Source organism: Arachis hypogaea, chromosome 17 (genome assembly GCF_003086295.3).
Source record: "Arachis hypogaea cultivar Tifrunner chromosome 17, arahy.Tifrunner.gnm2.J5K5, whole genome shotgun sequence".
NCBI lineage: Eukaryota > Viridiplantae > Streptophyta > Magnoliopsida > Fabales > Fabaceae > Arachis > Arachis hypogaea.
Window position 1 is genome coordinate 42,318,473 of NC_092052.1, and position 18,407 is coordinate 42,336,879.

The window sequence follows — 18,407 nt, forward strand, 5'->3', positions numbered from 1 at the left end:
TGATTCTCCCATGGATGTCAAACATGAGTCGCATATGCTCGTCCCCAAGGAGTCAAAATAGTCGAAACCAGAAAACTATACTCCACGGTGCTAGCAACCTATATTCCACCCTTCCGATCTCTCTCGTCCCTATGCCACCAAGGTTGCTCAATATCAAACTCTTCAACTTAGACAACGAACTTACACGCCGAGTGTGGAACAGTAACGGATTCTCACACTCAAATATCACCCCATTGTCGCCGTTTCTCATACGACAATTGGGGTAAACATACACAATTATATACGCTATTACTGGACATTTTTGCCTTCTTTTCGTGAGACAATCGGGGGAGAAGAAGATATGAAATGTATGTGGAGAATGCCAAGGGTTGCACATCCTTTTATAGCTATTGAAAATTTGTCTTACTGTATCTAATTTACATTGTAAATGCAATAATTCAAAACGTATTTTGTTTACAGTGTAAATAAGATAATCTTGCGCGTATCTCGTTTACAGATTACACTGTAAACGAGATAAGACTGTAAACGAGATAAGACTGGATTACAGATTTCGATAATAATTTTTAAAATTATTTATTTCAGCAATTAATACATTTATTTAAATAAAAAATTCATAAATAAAAATGATAAAAATAAATTTTGTTAATATTAAATTAATTTAATTGAATTTAATTAAAAAAATTGTATGTATAATATTACTTTTTAATTTGTAGCTATCTAACTATTAAAAAGATAAATTCCGACTCACAATGATCAGTTGATTACTAGTTGCATCTTACCCTAGCTCATCTCTAGAAATTTCTTTGATTTTCATTTTTCAGAAGAGAGGTAAATTGCGGTACAATTCATACGTACGCGGCACGCCGATACACACAGCAACACCACGACAACACCACCACTCAAACTCCATATTCCCCCGCCCCCCCAAAAAAAAAAAAAAAAAAAAAAAAACTTACACTGAACTGAACATACGTGCACATTTCTCCAAAATCTTTGTGCAAGTCTTATCTATTCCCCTCCAAGACCTGGGAACTTTCTGAGAGCCTTATCCTGAAAAACACTACTTCTTCTTCTTCTTCTTCAGCCATGATGTGGGAATGGGAAGAATTAGACGACGCCGTTCCGCAAAACGACCAGCCTGATACCGATTCCTACCTCAACTTCGATCTCTTCTCTGCTCTCTCTAAGCCCAAGGTTACTTACTTTATTACTTTACTTATTACCATTATTTCTACTTCATTTTTTCCAATTTTAGGTTTTTTACTACCCTCACTCAGTTTGAAAACTAGGGATTATTATTATTGCAGTTTCTTTTGTTTTAGGAACTAAAGTTTTGGAATTTTGTTTATTTTGGCAGGATTATTATAAGATATTGGAAGTGGATTACGATGCTACGGATGATGCTATTCGTTCTAATTACATTCGTCTAGCTCTGGTGTGTTTTTGTTTCTATGTGTAATTCTTTGTGTTGCAGTGTTTAGGGTTCCATTTGTTGGAATAGTTTTATTTATTTCTTTTTAAGTGTGATTTATTGCTTTGTGTGGAGGCAGAAATGGCACCCAGACAAGCAGAAAGACCAAGGTGCTGCCACCACGCGGTTCCAGGAGATAAACGAGGCTTATCAGGGTTAGTCTGGTCCTTTCACACCTAACCTTCTTTAATTGTAATTTTTTAAATTAATTTGAGCATATAGCTTGATGCTCAAATGATAGAGATTGTGTGCTGAATTATACCATATAGAATTTAGGCAATTGATGATGGTTCAATAATTATGAAATTGTTGTATATCACTCCCCAGGGAGGCAGTGAATGTGGTTATTTATGATAGTAGAGGTCTGGGTTGTCCTTTGGGCTTTTTCGAGGATATGTTGTTTCCGCATCTATCTCTGTGTCTGCAATTTGTTGCTACAAGTAATCGGATAGTTGTGATATTGTTTGGAATATGGATTTTATTTGCTGTTGATGGGCGAGGAGCTGAGGAGTTGAGGACAAGGGGTTTTGGAATCTTGAACACTGACAAATATACAGCAAATCTTGAATGCTAATGATAATGAAATTCAGTTTTAAATTCAAAAGTATGTTTTTTCATTGAAACTTGAAAATAAAAAACTTTTTATCGGCTATTTAAGTCTCGTGTTCCAAGTCAAAGTCCTCTGCAGAATTATTTATATAAGAAAAGGAAAATAAAGGAAGTATAAGCTAAAAGTTTTAACATGAAGGTATCGAGCAAAATGCAGCATAATTATGCACAACTTTATAGTGGTTTCAATGCCTTTCATTTTGGGACCTTTGAGTGTTCGTTTGCTTGTATCCATGCAGAGAAGTTAACCCATCCACGCCTTCTGTTTGAGGGGCTATCCTAGAATTTCAGATTTCTCCACTGATACTATATGGATTACCATTTTCTAGTGCAGTGAACTCAGCCGGGTTTCTGTTAAATACAATTGTGCTTTCAGAGATACTTTGTGAGGGCTCTGAAACATCCAATCTATTTTGATCTGGAGTTTCTTTTTCAAGATTGGGCTCCCTGAGTTGCAGACTATCTCCATTCTGCTTGGCTGAATTGGAGCTATTCATCTTAACTCCACTACCATACGTTGGCAAATTTTGATCCCTGAAATCAGGACTTCTGAATTTCCCACCATGCTAATCTTACAAAGTGGCAAAGATGGGAGAATAAAAAAGGTGGTTTGGTGGTTTATCTGATAAATTAATGCTGCTGAAATGCTCAGAAATCTGCTTTCATGGGGGGCATGTGTGTGTGCCTCTCTCTCTCTCCCCCCCAAGTTTACATTGCATATACAAGGATTAGAGGGTCTCTTAACCATTTTTGCACTTCTACCTGCACTAGATGATGGTCTGTCTCCCTGCCTGTGCCTGGTAAATTATGTAAATGCAGTGTGTGTATGCTTCATTGGAATACATATCACAAGATCCACTCTGATATGGATCATGTTCCGTCCCATTACTTTTTCCAGCAAGTGTCTGTTCTGTATTCATGCTGCTCATGTTTCCAGAATCCTATCTGTAGGAAGCTTCTCTAGGTCAATATCTTGAGAACTTGGGCAGTTAGAATCAATAATATCACTTCTGTTCTGTCTTTATGTTGATTCAGATCGAAGTGAAATGAAGTCTAAGTTGCTACTTGTAGGCTGAGAAACAGTCCTTGTGTGTAAATCAACGTATCTCAGGGATACATTGTTCTTGTTGACAATGACTGAACTTGAGAAGCATTACCATGCTGTTGCAACATGTGTAGGCGTGTTTTGTCTTTGTGTCACACAAATTGCAATGCAGCCACTTGCATGATACATGCACCCAATGCCCAAATGTTCTGTCCCAAATGTTCTGTCTCTGCTTTATGGAGCAGGAGTAATCAGTGGACAAAATGATGCAAATAGAGAATAGATTATTCTTGTTTGATCCAAGTGAGGAATGCTTGTGCCTTATGACAATTTAGTAGGTTTTAATTTATTTCTATTTTTAGTTTGTTATATTTTCTTTAATAGTTTAAAAGTATGGCACCTTGGAACAGTATAGTTGTATAAGTGCCGAATTGTATGCAGATTACAGAGTAGTAGTATATTTTGTTCCTGTGCAGAGTGATAGGAATTTTGTTTTTAATATAACCAATCAACAAGTGCTCACTACTCTTAACTTATTGGTATGTTACTATGTTGGAATTTATAGTTATAAAGAAGTTTTCATTTTTACCTATTTGCTAAGATTTGGTAATTTCATGCTTGGTAAATGGAACGGCATAATTTGCCCGTAATGTCACTGCTTATATAATTAATAATGTTTGTTAAGTTTTCTTAATTGTTTTATCCATCTCAAACTTACGATATTAAAATCATGCCTCAGAATTCCTATCGGAAGAAAAAGCCTCAGAGTAATGCTGTTGCATAAATGGGATGCTCGTTTGAAATATGGAATCAACTGTTTGTCATCAACTTAGAGCTTAAAATCTGCATGTGGACGTTACCAGAGATTCCAATCACAAATTCATTTAAGAAATTTGAACAAGCATAGTATTATGTCTTCTTATTAAAATTAATATATTTTTGCCAAGAGGAAAATGGTTGATTGAACATTGTGATTTGCCTAGACCCTAGAGTAGTCTTATTGTTTGGGACAACGAGCACTTTGATTTTGTTGCTTAGCCTTCTCCAGGTAAGGATCGAGTCGTTATTTCTAGCATTTGTAAATGTGGTACTCACTCTCTAATGGTTAGATGTACTGAATTTTTTCGCTGGACCCATCATAAATGTAATTTCTTGCCCTGTTGTTTCCATCACTCCATAAATGGGAAAGGAAAAATGAAAGAGAAGATTTGTGATCTTAGATGCCTTGTTCCATATTTCAGCATTGAACTCGTACTCATTCAATTTGTTTTGTTCCTGAAATTCTTTTTTACTGGAGAAAACGCTGGTTTGAAGTTTAAACCTTGTGCACAGATTTGGATACACTTTGTTGCTCGATTGTTACTGTATCTTAGATTGGATTAGTAAATATTTTATGATGAGCTAATTGAGCATGATATAAATGCTTGGTAAAGTAATGTTTAATGGGGAATAAGAAATCAATTATCAATTAAGTAATGGAAAATGATTACTGGCCTGGAAGAAACAGGCTTCAGCTGGTGTATCTATAAACCCAGAGAAAGGATAAGCGAGGTACCCGCCGAGACCTTATAACATTGAAGCCCCGTATTTCCAATATGGGACTCAAGTTCCATACCTTTTAAATGGATCATGGCGGTTTGATACTTAGATGAGGACGAGCACCATTCAATTTTAAAGATTTGAGGAGATAGTGTGGTTGAGACTTGAGATAGCAGTTAGTGAAAGGGATTAGGCATTAGGATGATCTTATAATTAGTCCCTTGTCTATTTTTTGGATATTGGGGATCTCATCTGAATCTGATGAGGTGCTGAATATTCTGCTGAGATTATATTCTTCTCATTTCATGCTTCTCCAATGATTTTCTGTAGGCTAAAAACTAAAATGTCAAGGATCATGACTATGATGTAGGAGTGGAATTTCTGTCAACTAAACTAACATTTCTTTGTCTTTGTTGAACAGTTTTGAGTGATCCTGTAAAGAGGAGAGAATATGACAGGAATGGGATGCTTTACGCTTATGATTATGATATCATTGTAAGCAATATTTTCTGTGCTATACGCTGTTGGTCTCAAAAGAATGTTGCACATCTGAGAATGATTTTCTGGTTATTTCTGACAATTTCATTTTCTGTGTTCGCTGCAGGATTATCTTAACCGCTACAAGGGCCTTATATTGACTTGCAACGGTCTTGGAATGAAGCATTCTATATGGTAAACTGAACCAAATACCAAAGATATCTCCTTACAGTGCATTTAGGACAGTTTTTTTGAAGTACCTGGCACTGCATGCCATGCCATGCTGCTGGAATCCAGCCACATGCTCGAGTTATGGTGTCCTACAGGGCTAGTTTGATTTCATGCTTTATGTCAGAAGAAAAAAGAGCAACAGAAGTTAGATATCTATATCTTGTAGCATCAAATGCTCGCCCTCCTTGTACATGCTTTACTGTGTATGTGTTAAATGACTTAATGGTAGATTTAGTGACTTAATGTAGCAGAAATATAAAAATCGAGGTAACTACTAAATCTTTTATCTGAATTTTTGTGGCAATATTTGAATAAATATTTAAAAAGTGTACCAAAAAAAATTTGAGATAAAATTTATTTTTTATATTTTTTTAGAAAAATGTGATAATTCACAATATTTTTTTAAAAAAATTCACTCGACATAAAATTATTAAATTTTATAAATAAAAAATTTATTTTTCTAATAATAATTATAAGAATTTATATTAAAATTTTATTTTTAAATTTTTTTAGAATATATATTTAATATTTTTTGTCATGTTTTTAATTTTTTAGAAATTTATTTGTTGTTAGTATTGTTTCGCCTTTTGGAATTCTTTTCGTTTTCAGATATTATTTTAATAGTTTGTTTTTTTAATTTTTAATAAATATAAGTTTACATTCAAATGTAAAATAAACTTAATTTATTTAAAACATCATTAAAAAAGAGCTTATTTAAAAAATATTAGCTAAAGGCCCATAATGATTAATAAATAAATAAATAAAGAAAAGAGAAAGTCTTAGGGCTAATATTTTTATTAAAATTGATGAGCATTTAATCGGTAAAAGAAAAGTTTGACTAATTGATGGTTACAAATTACAAAATTTGTCAGCATTAACACTCCTTTAAAGAAAATAAATTGTTTTGCCGTGACCCATTAAGTTTGTAGGCACGAAAATAAATTGTTTTGATTGTCCGACCATTAAATGGTCCCATAACAAAACATACAAAACATGTTTTTTAAGTTTTTTAATAACTGCTAAATAGTCCTTATTTAATTTTAATTACAAATTAATTTTTTATATATTATTTAATTATAAAATCTATTTTTTATTTTATAAATTATTATTTTATCATTCATCTATCATGTTTATTAATAATAAAAAACTAAAACAATAACAAATTATATCTTCCATTAATCGTAATAAATATTTTGCAATCTTAATCGATCGTAATTTTATCATTGATCTCTTACATACATATTGGATTGGAAAAATTGTGTTTGTTAGAAATTCAATCGATTTGATGCACAAACCAATCGATTGAAATTGATTTTCCTAAACTTCAATCGATTAAAATTGATACACAATCGATTAAATTTTTCCACGGCATGTGGGGTTTCTTTATTCAAAGCAACTTGAGAAATACATAGATACACGGGAATAAACCGTATTTAACAAAAAAATTTTTCATTATAAATTAAAAAAAATTATTTTTTCAATAAAAATAAGACTTATTCATGTGTGCTCTTGTGTACTCCTATAATGGTTGCTATTGTCTATTGTGAATATTAATAATTTGAGTTAGCTAATTTTTTTAGAATTTGAAGTGAAGTTCGTATTGCTCTACATAAAAAAAATTTGTATTCAGGAAATTAAAATTGAAAAATTGGATTTTGAAAAATAATATTTTTTTATTTTATTTCAGAAAAAATCCATTACTAAAAGATAAAAAAAAATTTTTATTATACAATCAATTGCATGAATAAAGAATCGAAACAAAGAATTGCAAAATTAGAGACTAATCTTAATTTTGTAATCAAAACAATGGATTGTTTTCTAAACTGAAAAAATCGATTGGACCTCTTTCGCCAACCGTGATTATCAATTAATAATGAACAAATATTGGATATTAAAGAGATGGATAAACAATAAAGAAAAATTGGATATTAAGTAGATGGATAAACAATGAACAAAAACAATGAAAAAATTGATAATCAATCAGATTGATAAACGATTCTAATGGTAGGATTGAGTAATTGTTGATAGATTATTCACCAATTTATAATCTTAATATTAAAGAAAACATAAAATTAGAGTATCTAAATCAAAATAAAAACTTAAAAATTGAGGATAGAATTTTAAAGATAAGATAGATGAATAATAAAATAAATTTATAATCACGAGCAGAAAAAATTAGAGAAGCGTAATATATAACGCATTGCACAATTTAATCGATTGGGTAACACAACCAATCGATTGAATTGTAAAGATCTATGTTGCTTTGAAGACTTAAATCGATTGGCATGACCAATCGATTGAATAAGAAAAACCCCATATCCCTTGCAAAATTTCAATCGATTCATTTGTACATCCAATCGATTGAATTTCTACAAACACGATTTTTCCAATCCAATACGTATGTAACGGATCAATGATAAAATTACGATAGATTTCACATTCTTACCGATTTTAAAATGCTCCCTCCCTCTTCCCCGGTCAGCGCATCAGCTCACTCCACCACCTCGACCTCTCCCTTAGCCACTTCAAGGGTGGTTTTCAGCAACACAGGGTCCTCCATTTACACTCCATTGAGCTCTGGGCTGACGTAGTTGATGTCCACGTTGCCCTTCACAGCGTACAACACGTTAATTTGAGTGCAAACCTGCTCTACGACGACCTCTCTCTTTCTGCCGAAAATGTCTCCTCTGTTGCCTACACCTTGCATTTCTTGAACCTCAACATAACGTTCTCAATGGTCCTTTCTTTGGTGGGGAATACATTAAGCTATTTTTTGGATCTTCAAAGTGTTGGATTTGGGCGATAACTCCATCACAACGGAGCTTCCCTCTTTTGTGGTTCAAAATTAATTTTCAAAACAATTGTTACTTTATTAGTAAATACAACAAAATAAATTAGAACAATTTTGCAATTATTTTTTTGTAGTTCCATCAAATGGATCAAATACTTCCCAAGTTTGTAATCACTAGGCATGGCAAAAATCCCCGGCGGGGCGGGTACCCGCGGGATTTACCCGCTGGGGGACAGATATGGGGGGTAATTTCTATCCGCGGGGACGGGGGACGGGGCCCCGTATAATAAACGGGGCGGGGGCGGGGGTAGAGGTCCCCGCCCCGTGGAGACCCGTTTAATCCCCGTATATATGAAAAGACAAAAATGCCCTTAGTATATATAATATATGATTCATTGTTGGAAAAAGAAAACCTAGCCGTCACATACTCACTGCTCATACTCATACATGCTTTACTCTGCTTCAGCCTTCAGAGACAAAAAACTCCTCTTCTCTTCACTCCTCAGTCCTCACCGTGAAAAATCTCATCTCGTCTCGTCTCCTCCCTCGAACATCGCCGACCGCCGACCGCCGACTGTTGACTGCCGCGTCTCCTCTCCTCTCCTTCTCGAACATTGCCGACCGCCAACCACTGACCGTCTCTTCTCCTCTCCTCTGACCTCTCCTTCGCGTCTCCTCTCCTCAGTGCCGCCTCCCAACTCCTAAGTGGCTCGGTCGCTCACGGCAGGTCTTGATCTCACTGTGGCGGCCACGTCGTCCTCTCCTCGTCGCTGGTCTTCGGCTCTTCACTTCTGCCCCTTTTCTACGTCAGGTAAGTCAGTCTTGTGGCTTTGAAATTTTTGTTTTTGAATTCTATTTATGATTGATTTGGTTCTGGATTTCTGATTTAGGGTAATTAGGTTTAGAGTTCTGAATTTTCTGATTTAAGGTTGATTTGATTCTGAATTTTTTATTTAGGGTTATTTGATTCTGAGTTCTAAATTTCTGATTCTAAATTTGATTCTGAATTTTTTATTTAGGGTAATTAGGTTTCTGATTCTGATTTCTATTTAGGGTTATTTGATTCTGAGTTCTAAATTTCTAATTCTAAATTTGGTATTCTGATTTTGATTTTTTTGATTATATTTGGGGAATTGTTGTACTCTACTAGCACCTATCTTGCACACTGCACAGAAATATAACTACTGGTACTGGTTCTTCAACTTACAACAATACAAAAATAAATAAATAAACCAAACAGTACCAAAATTTTTATTCATAAATTTCAAATAGGGATTATTTTCGACATGCAATTTTGTTAAGATTATTACTTAATAATAACTCACAAATTGTAACTCACAGATTTTATTTATTTGATTTGGGATTAAAGTGAATTTGATTCATAAGGATGAATACTTATTTGAATGCCTAATTTTAATTTTTTTAAATAGTTCGCTTGCAATGATTCATATACGTGGATTAAAGTGAATTTGATTCATAAAGATGCATACTTATTTGAATGCCTAATTTTAATTTTTTTAAATAGTTTGCTTGGAATGATTCATATATGTGGATTAGATAGAAACTTCAAATTTAGTTGAGCCAAAAGTAATGTGAATGTGGAGTGTTTTGTCCTTAGCGTGCACTCTCCTAATACTACCAATGATAATGATGGATTGTCATGTATAAAGAAAGTTAGCATAAGAGTAGGCATTATAAGCATAATGTTGAGGAGATTAATAACATATATATTTATTTATTATAAGAATCAGAGTAGGCATTATAAGCATAACAGATTTCATTTTATTTGATCTCCTAATACTACCAATGATAATGATGGATTGTCATGTATAAAGAAAGTTAGCATAAGAGTAGGCATTATAAGCATAATGTTGAGGAGATTAATAACATATATTTATTTATTATAAGCATCAGAGTAGGCATTATAAGCATAACAGATTTCATTTTATTTGATCTCCTAATACTACCAATGATAACGATGGATTGTCATGTATAAAGAAAGTTAGCATAAGAGTAGGCATTATAAGCATAATGTTGAGGAGATTAATAACATATATTTATTTATTATAAGCATCAGAGTAGGCATTATAAGCATAACAGATTTTATTTTATTTGATTTGGGATTAAAGTGAATTTGATTCATGATTTATATTTCATGATTTATAGAATGTCTTCTTCGGATGCATTGAGCAATACTCTTGAGAAGAGTACTCCATCGGAAGAACCTATAGGCACTAATATTCAAACTACACAAGAGGCTCTTCAATCTCAACCTCAAGAACCCCCAACGGATACCGCAACTACTAATGAAGGAACGACAAACTCTACAAGTGGTGTTCGAAAGAGGAAGTTAACCTCCGAAGTGTGGAATCACTTTAAGATTGTGGAATTCAAGGGAAAATTAAAGGCTGAATGTAATTATTGTAAATCGAAGCTACTTGGTGACCCAAAACAAGGCACTTCGCATTTACGTGATCACTTCAAAAGCTGCAAGCTCCGCACCACTAGAGATATAAGACAATGTATGATGAAGACAACTCCAACAACTAGTGGGGAAACAGTTGTGGTTGGTGCATATACCTTCGACCAAGAAAATGCAAGGAAAGAGTTATCAGTTATGGTTTGTCTTCACGAGTATCCGTTATCTATTGTGGACCACATTGGGTTTCGACGATTTTGCAATGCTTTGCAACCTCTCTTCAAGGTGATTACTCGTAACACTTTAAAGAATGACATCTTGAAGCTCTACAATGATGAGAGATCGAAGACAATGAATGTCCTTGAGCGTAATAAAAGTCGAGTTGCAATTACAACTGATATGTGGACAGCAAGCAACCAAAACAAAGGTTATATGGCTATCACGGCTCATTACATTGATGATTCTTGGAAATTGCAAAGCCGTCTTGTGAGGTAATAATATTATCATTATAGGTTCTTTTGAATGTTTATATGATTGCAAAGCTGTCTTATATATAATTGCAAAGCTGTTTTGTTTATAATTGTACTAAATTATCATTACAGGTTTATATATGTGCCGGCTCCCCACACGGCTGAGGTACTTTCAGAGGTTCTTGTAGATTGTTTGATGGATTGGAATCTTGATAGGAAGGTATCCACTTTGACTGTTGATAACTGCAGTACTAATGACGTTATGATTGAGAATATTTTGACTAAAATGTCACATAGAAACTTTATCTTGGGTGGTAAATTATTTCATATGCGATGTTGTGCGCATATATTAAATTTGATTGTCAAGGATGGGTTACAACTTATTTCACATGCTATTGAAAGGGTGAGGGATAGTGTTCATTATTGGACTGCAACACCTAAAAGAGAAGAAAAATTTAAGGAAACATGTGCACAACTTAAAATACCCTACACAAAAAATCTTTGTCTTGATTGTAAAACTAGGTGGAATTCAACATTTTTGATGCTTGAAGTTGCAATTATGTATCGAGATGTGTTTGAAAGATTGTCATTGCGTGAGAGTCAATATAAATCTTTGCCTAGTGAGAAGGATTGGGATATGGCGGATGAGATTTTTCAAAGATTGAGGATATTCTTTGATGTGACTGAATTATTTTCTGGAACAACTTATCCTACATCAAATCTTTATTTTCCTAAGGTTTGTGTGATTAAGTTGGCTTTGATGGAGTGGAAAAATTGTGGAAATGAGATAATTGAAATGATGGCTACTAGTATGATAACTAAGTTTGAAAAGTATTGGGGTGTGATTAATATAGTTATGGCTATTGGGACTCTTTTGGATCCTAGGTACAAGATGTATTTATTGAATTTCTTTTTTCGTAAAATATATGGTGAGACGGAGGCATGTGTTGTAATTGGTCAAGTGAAAAGGGTAGTGCAAGATTTAGTTTTAGAATATGCAACAAAGGGAAGAGAAAGAGACCAAGCTGCTCAATTAGATATGCCGCCACCACCATCAATTCCTTCAAATTCAAAGGGGAGGAAGTTCAGTCATGAAGATTGGCAAGCTGATTTTGCTGCACATGTAAGTGAGGAATCCGCATTTATTGATACAAAGAGTGAGTTGGATTATTATCTTGAAGAGAGACCGGTACCACAAACTGAACATGATTTTGATATCTTAAATTGGTGGAAGTCAAATGGGGCGAAGTTTCCTACTTTGCAAGCTATTGCTAGGGATTTTTTGGCGATTCCTATCTCTACCGTTGCCTCTGAATCTTCATTTAGTACGGGTGGTCGATTTGTTACACCACATCGTAGTAGGTTGCGTCCGGACACATTAGAGGCTCTAATGTGTAATCAAGATTGGCTTTGGAATGAACTTGGCACCACAACTAACATAGGATTTGAGTGCTACACAATTCATAATATTGAAGGAGATGTTGACGTAAGTAAACTATTAAATTACATATAACACACTATGTTTTTATATTATTGACTTATTGAGTTATTATATGATTTTAACTTTAAATTGTTTTCTTGTCGATGTAGGATTCAAGTAAGTCGGAATCTACCATCACTACCATTACAGGATGAAAGAAAGATTGAGACGGTGGAATTATGTTTTTGTGATGTCATGTACTTTATTTAGTTGTTTATGAATATGGTAGTTTGTTTATGTAATATTTGGTTGTTTATGGATATGTTTGGATGTTTATGTTTGTTGTTATTTCTATTTAAGTCTTTAAAGACTATGGATATTATGTTTGTAATGGCAATTGAGGATTATCTTTGATTTTCTCTAATTTTTTTCATTTTTTTCAATTTTTATTAATTTTTATAAAAATCCGCGGATATCCGCGGAGACCCAGGTCCCCGGCGGATATGGAGTCCCCGTTACCCGTCATGGGGACGGGGCGGGGACGGGGACATATATTGGGGGCGGGGGCGGGGGGCATGTCCCCGCCCCCATGGGGACCCGTTGCCATCCCTAGTTTTATTTACCAAATACAACATAACAGGTACATTCTATATATGATGACTATAATTATAGTGGTTATGAACTGATTATAACTATGAAATTTTGAAAATATTTAAAAAATATAGCTAAAACTAAGATTACATGTTTTATTATTTGACAACTTTTTTTTAATTTAAAAAGTAAAATTAGAAATAAGAACAAATTAAAAGTTTAAAACAAAATTATCAAATAATAAAAATATGATCTTAATTTTAAACTACATTTTTTAAGTATTGCAAAAATTTCACATGTCTATCAATCTACCATAATCACCATAAAATTCATATACATAATATACTTATTAAAAGTTTTAGAATTATCTTAGCAAATGTTCTCAAAACAGAACATTTCTAGCCAAAAAAAAAAAAAATTCTTATACTTCTTTCATCTACTATCCTTGCTTCCATATACAACATCCTCCTTTTTCCCGTATTCTAAGGAAAATACTAATTTGACAGGTAGAAAAGAAGAAACAACCAGCAACTACAAAGGAAAAGTCTGAATTGCCGAGGGGTGAAGGCAATTCAAATTTCACACTTTCCTTTCATAGTTTTTAGTTGTTCGTTCCCTCTAACATTATTATTACCTATGCTGGTGCTGCATAGGTATTATTATTATTATTATTATTATTATTATTATTATTATTATTATTATTATTATTATTATTATTATTTAGCTTCCTCCTTTTATTAGCATCTGGACTAGTATTATGTGAAGATGAATTAATGTTTGCATACGAAGCAGCAGCATTAGTGTCCTCACTTTTGTAGCTTAAGCACACACCATCCAACACCCCAATTGGACTTTGTGGCATCAAAGGGGCAGAAACAGAACCACTTCTTGTGTCCTTATTAGTAAAACCATCCTTTGATGACAACCCTCGGATTAATTTCACACATTTCAACACTCTCTCCTGCCAAAACAAAACCTACTAATTAAGATCAATCATACACATCAATTAATTCAAACATGTTATAAAATATCTATCATGTCATGGGGGTTCGGCTATATTTTTATGTTGGTTGCCGAAGACCTAACACAACCCTCCTCCTTTATAAAATATCTATCATTTCAACTAAATTGCTTTCTAACAGTTCGATACTCTTTCATATTATTTGTTAGAGTTATTTTAGAAAAAAAAAAAATCACGTACGTTAAAAACAAAAAGCATATTTTATATCATAAACCCTTAAAGTATTTAGATATGGTTATACCATAATAATAGTGTTGATTAATAATCAAATTAAGATGATCAATATAAAAAGGGGGAAAACATGATTAAAACATTCACTTTTTTTTTTTTTTTGGTTTTTGAATGGTCCACCCCACAAATTTACCTTTTCCACTAGGTGATTCAGAAGAGAAATTGCTTTCTCAGTGTGCACTGTTTTTGTTTCCCTTACCACAACTATTGCTACAGCAGCTGCAATCTCTGATGGTCTAAACTCCAAGCATTCAATCCCTGCATTAAATTTTCCCACCCTCCAAAAATTATGTACTATCCATCTTTGGTTCAATTCAGTTCCACCCTTTCATTCATATCATAAATCACTTACTATTGTTGCTATATAGCTATAAAGCAGAACAAGTACCTTTTACAGTACTCAGTATAAGTTGGATGGATCTCATAATTGAATCTCTTGTTGGATTTTGATCATCATTGACCTTGTAAAGGAAATAGTCAATGAAGGAGAAAGGGGTAATTGATTGCATTCTCCATCTCAATGTGCTAAGTACCAAAAGCTCCATTCTTTGGATTGTTTTTGCTTCAAATACAAATTTTAATTCACCAACCTGAAGGGGTAAAAAATTATTCACCACAAGCAAAACCTATTATATTTTTACTAACATATACTCCCTCTGTTCTTTATTGACAGTCAAATTTGCTTTCTTGATACAAACATTTATAAATTAAGGATTTAGCTAATATATATTTTATGGGACAAATGTTAAGATTACCATAAGTAAAATTTTTGAACATTTTACTTTAATAAATATAAAATATATACATTGGAATTTTGAACTACTTTCTATAAAGAGTTTTTTCATTAGTAATTTTAATAGTACTCTTATAGCATTGCATGTAATATGCTGATTTTATAATGTAGCAAAATAAGTCAAATATATCACTATTAAGAAATTAAGGTAGTATTAATTAATCATTGAAATAAATCTTATAATATGTCGAGTTAACATTTTTAGAAAAATACAGTAATTAATCATTGTATCTCAAGATAAATTTGCAACTAAAATAAAAATGTTTGGGAGCCAATAGAAAATCAATTTAAAATTATTTTATTAAAAATACTAGAAAATTATTAGAATTTATTATTTTTTTATTATTACTTTTAGCCATTAACCTAATTCTTTTAGTTTAGTAATCCAACAACATACTTTAGCCTACATTTTAAAACATTAATGGCTAACTGCGGGAAAAAAAAACAATTAATTCTAATAACCTTTTGCATTCCTTAATTACAACTTATCTTATTTTATATTTTGTAATTATTGTTAAAAATAATTAAATATAAAAAATATATAATTATAAATACTTCATACATAAAATTATAAATATTAAATTAAATAAGATAATTTTAATTATTATCTCATTAGTATTGTCGCACCTAAAATAATTCCAAGAAGTATTAATTATCGAAATGAAAATCATTTAATGCATCCAACATTTTTGCTACATTCATAAATTAATATCAAGATGCAAATTTATGGAGGAACATATAAATAGAATGCACTTAAGATGTGCTTTAAAGACACATAATAAATTTATTATTAATAAAAAATTTTAAATATTTTTATTTGATGAATGTAAAATAAATATATTAAAAACTTAATTTTTATATTTTCAATAAAAAAAATTTCATTTATAAACTTTAACATATGCCCTTACCAAAAAAGCCAAATCCACCGTCAATAAAGAATCGAGGTAGTATTAACTATTAAGCATAGAAATAGAAAATCTTATAACCTGCAAATCAAGGCAAAGAGGAGGATCAGTCTCATTTATTTTGGTTGCAAGAGATAAGCAAGCCACAGCCAACAATTGCACTGTCCAAACCCTTTGCTTCTGAGGTTGGAAATTAAAGATCTTATTAGAACCTGAGAATATAATTTAAAAAGTAAAAAATAAAAAATTCTTTGTCTTTATTCATTCATTCATTAACTTACTGGTAATTCATACGAAGAAAGAAAACGGTCCAAGTAATTTACTGAAAGATAAGCAGAGAGGGCTCCAAAACCAAATTGCTCTCGAACCTATTAAAAACCAAAAAATAAGGTACGATTGGTTAGACTTAAAAAGAGTAAAAAAAAAAAAAAAGTGTTTAAATGAGGGTAAAGTATATTGTTTATTTTTAAAGTTTGTAATTTTTTTTAAAAATATCTCTAATGTTTAATTTTATTTATTTTTATTTTTTAATATTTTTAATTTATTTTTATTTTTAATATTTTTTATTTATTTTAAAATTATTCTTAAACGTTTTTAATTTTGTCTCTATCACTTTTAGTTAGAATTAACCTTCAAGAATACTTTTGATATAAATCGAAAACATTAAAAATAAAATTAAATATTAAAAATATTTTCAAACAAATTATAAACGGTGAACAACAAAAAATATACTTTATTCTTTAAAAAATTATACATGTTGAGCAAAAATCCTTAATCCGAAACAAAATGTTAAAAGTTGAAGAATTTATGCATTAAACATTTAAAAAGAAAAAGAAATAAAATAAATTTTTTTCTTTAAAAAATTATCTATAGATTTTATGGAAGCAGCTGAAGTTCACCAATGGAATTATCATAAAACAGAGAATACAGCAATCAAATCTTAGTTTAGTTTAGAAAAGGAAAAAAAGAGCATCTTAATCAAAAGTTTACTAATAAAAAGAATGAACATAAACGAGTATTTCACAATTAACAGGCTTACAAGTTACAAATCCTGGTGGTTTAAAGTTTAAACACACCTTTTGAATCCAATGAATGGCATGATTTCTGGCCCCAAAATCCAAATCCCCATTTGTGAGCCTATGAAGATAATCATGACAAGGCAAGTGGTCACACTCTTTCTCCACCATTAACACCAAATACTCTTCGCTAACAGCTTGTGGCACTTGCCAGAGTAACTCCTCACGGTTTTGATGCCTAGGATGATGCCACGTGTCCGCCGACAACACCGAACCACCGCCGTAATCATTTTCGTCGAAGACGCTGTTGTTGTCCTCTGCACATAGAAGGCTTGAAACACTCCGCAAACTACTCGATGCCATTCAAACAAACCACACCTGGGTCCCCTCTCTCTCTCTCTCTCGTTAAATTATCGATGATTATGAACAACAAATGGCAACAAGCTAAGTCCTTTTGTTTTGAAGTTTGGCTGAAAAGACTGATGCAAGAGAGGGTCTTATGAAGGACTGAAGGAGCCAAGTACTCTTTTGAGAGAGAGAGAGAGAGAGAGAGAGAGAGAGAGAGAGAGAGAGAGAGATTGTGGGGTAACGGGGACAGAGGGGAGAATTGGAGGGATTTGTTTGTTGGAGCGCCAAATTCATAGAAACCAAAATAGAAACACTATTTCCCATTTTATCAGAGAGTGAGAGAGAAAGAGGAGAGGACACACCCTCTTCTCACATTCTTAATTTATCAAATAACAAACGAAATCATAAATTTATTAACAAACAAGATCAACCAGATACTCCAGAGTCATACAAGCACACCTCCACACTATTCAAAAATGGGTAAGAGAAAAAAAAATCTATCTACACACTAAATTACTAAATTAATTGTTATTCCAGTGGCTGATTTTCGGCTATACCTGCTATAGTTATAAAAAGAAATATTACTGGTAAATTTTACATATATAAACATGAATATATTTTACATTTGGATGTATATATTTTATTTTATAACATATCAAAATATAAATTTAATATATTTTAGTGAATAAAAATTATGTATATTACTTGAAGGTCCAAAATTATATATAAGTGTAGATAGATTATTAGGTTAGATAAAAAAAAAACGTTATAGATACATTTTAATCCCCAAATTGGAGATATAATTGATTTTAGTTTTTAAAAAACTTATTTATATTTTTATAATTTTTTAGTTTATATTAATCGGATAACAATTGCCATTAAATAAGTTATATATAGAAATGTGTTGATTCACAGTGTAGCATGCCATGCTTCCGGCCAAAGATAGATATATATAACATGATCCGTTAACGCCATTGTTTAATATCATGTGGTAATTGGTATGCTAGTAAGTTGATTGATTAAGAATTAA

The 18,407-nt window shown here is 32.3% G+C and overlaps 2 protein-coding genes across 4 annotated transcripts; one reads left to right on the forward strand and one right to left on the reverse strand.

Moving 5' to 3' along the window:
- The first annotated feature begins 750 nt into the window (after nt 1-750).
- On the forward strand, nt 751-5,664 carry LOC112765263 (uncharacterized). Its single transcript, XM_025811179.3, has 5 exons — nt 751-1,194; nt 1,358-1,435; nt 1,551-1,626; nt 5,086-5,159; nt 5,269-5,664. Exons 1-5 carry the CDS (start codon nt 1,087-1,089, stop codon nt 5,338-5,340), a joined length of 408 nt encoding a protein of 135 aa, XP_025666964.1. The 5' UTR covers nt 751-1,086; the 3' UTR covers nt 5,341-5,664.
- Nucleotides 5,665-13,349: 7,685 nt separating this feature from the next.
- Nucleotides 13,350-18,005, reverse strand: LOC112766400 (cyclin-D4-1). Of its 3 annotated transcripts, none has more exons than XM_025812290.3 (6): nt 17,090-18,005; nt 16,295-16,381; nt 16,095-16,193; nt 14,704-14,905; nt 14,449-14,573; nt 13,350-14,024 (listed from the first exon to the last, which is right to left on the reverse strand). In XM_025812290.3, exons 1-6 carry the CDS (start codon nt 17,390-17,392, stop codon nt 13,698-13,700), a joined length of 1,143 nt encoding a protein of 380 aa, XP_025668075.1. In that variant the 5' UTR covers nt 17,393-18,005; the 3' UTR covers nt 13,350-13,697. The 3 variants fall into 3 exon arrangements, with proteins under 3 accessions (XP_025668075.1, XP_025668076.1, XP_025668077.1); XM_025812291.2 differs by having other exon boundaries at nt 13,373-14,024; nt 14,515-14,573; XM_025812292.3 differs by lacking the exon at nt 16,295-16,381 and having other exon boundaries at nt 13,373-14,024.
- Between the last annotated feature and the right edge of the window lie 402 nt (nt 18,006-18,407).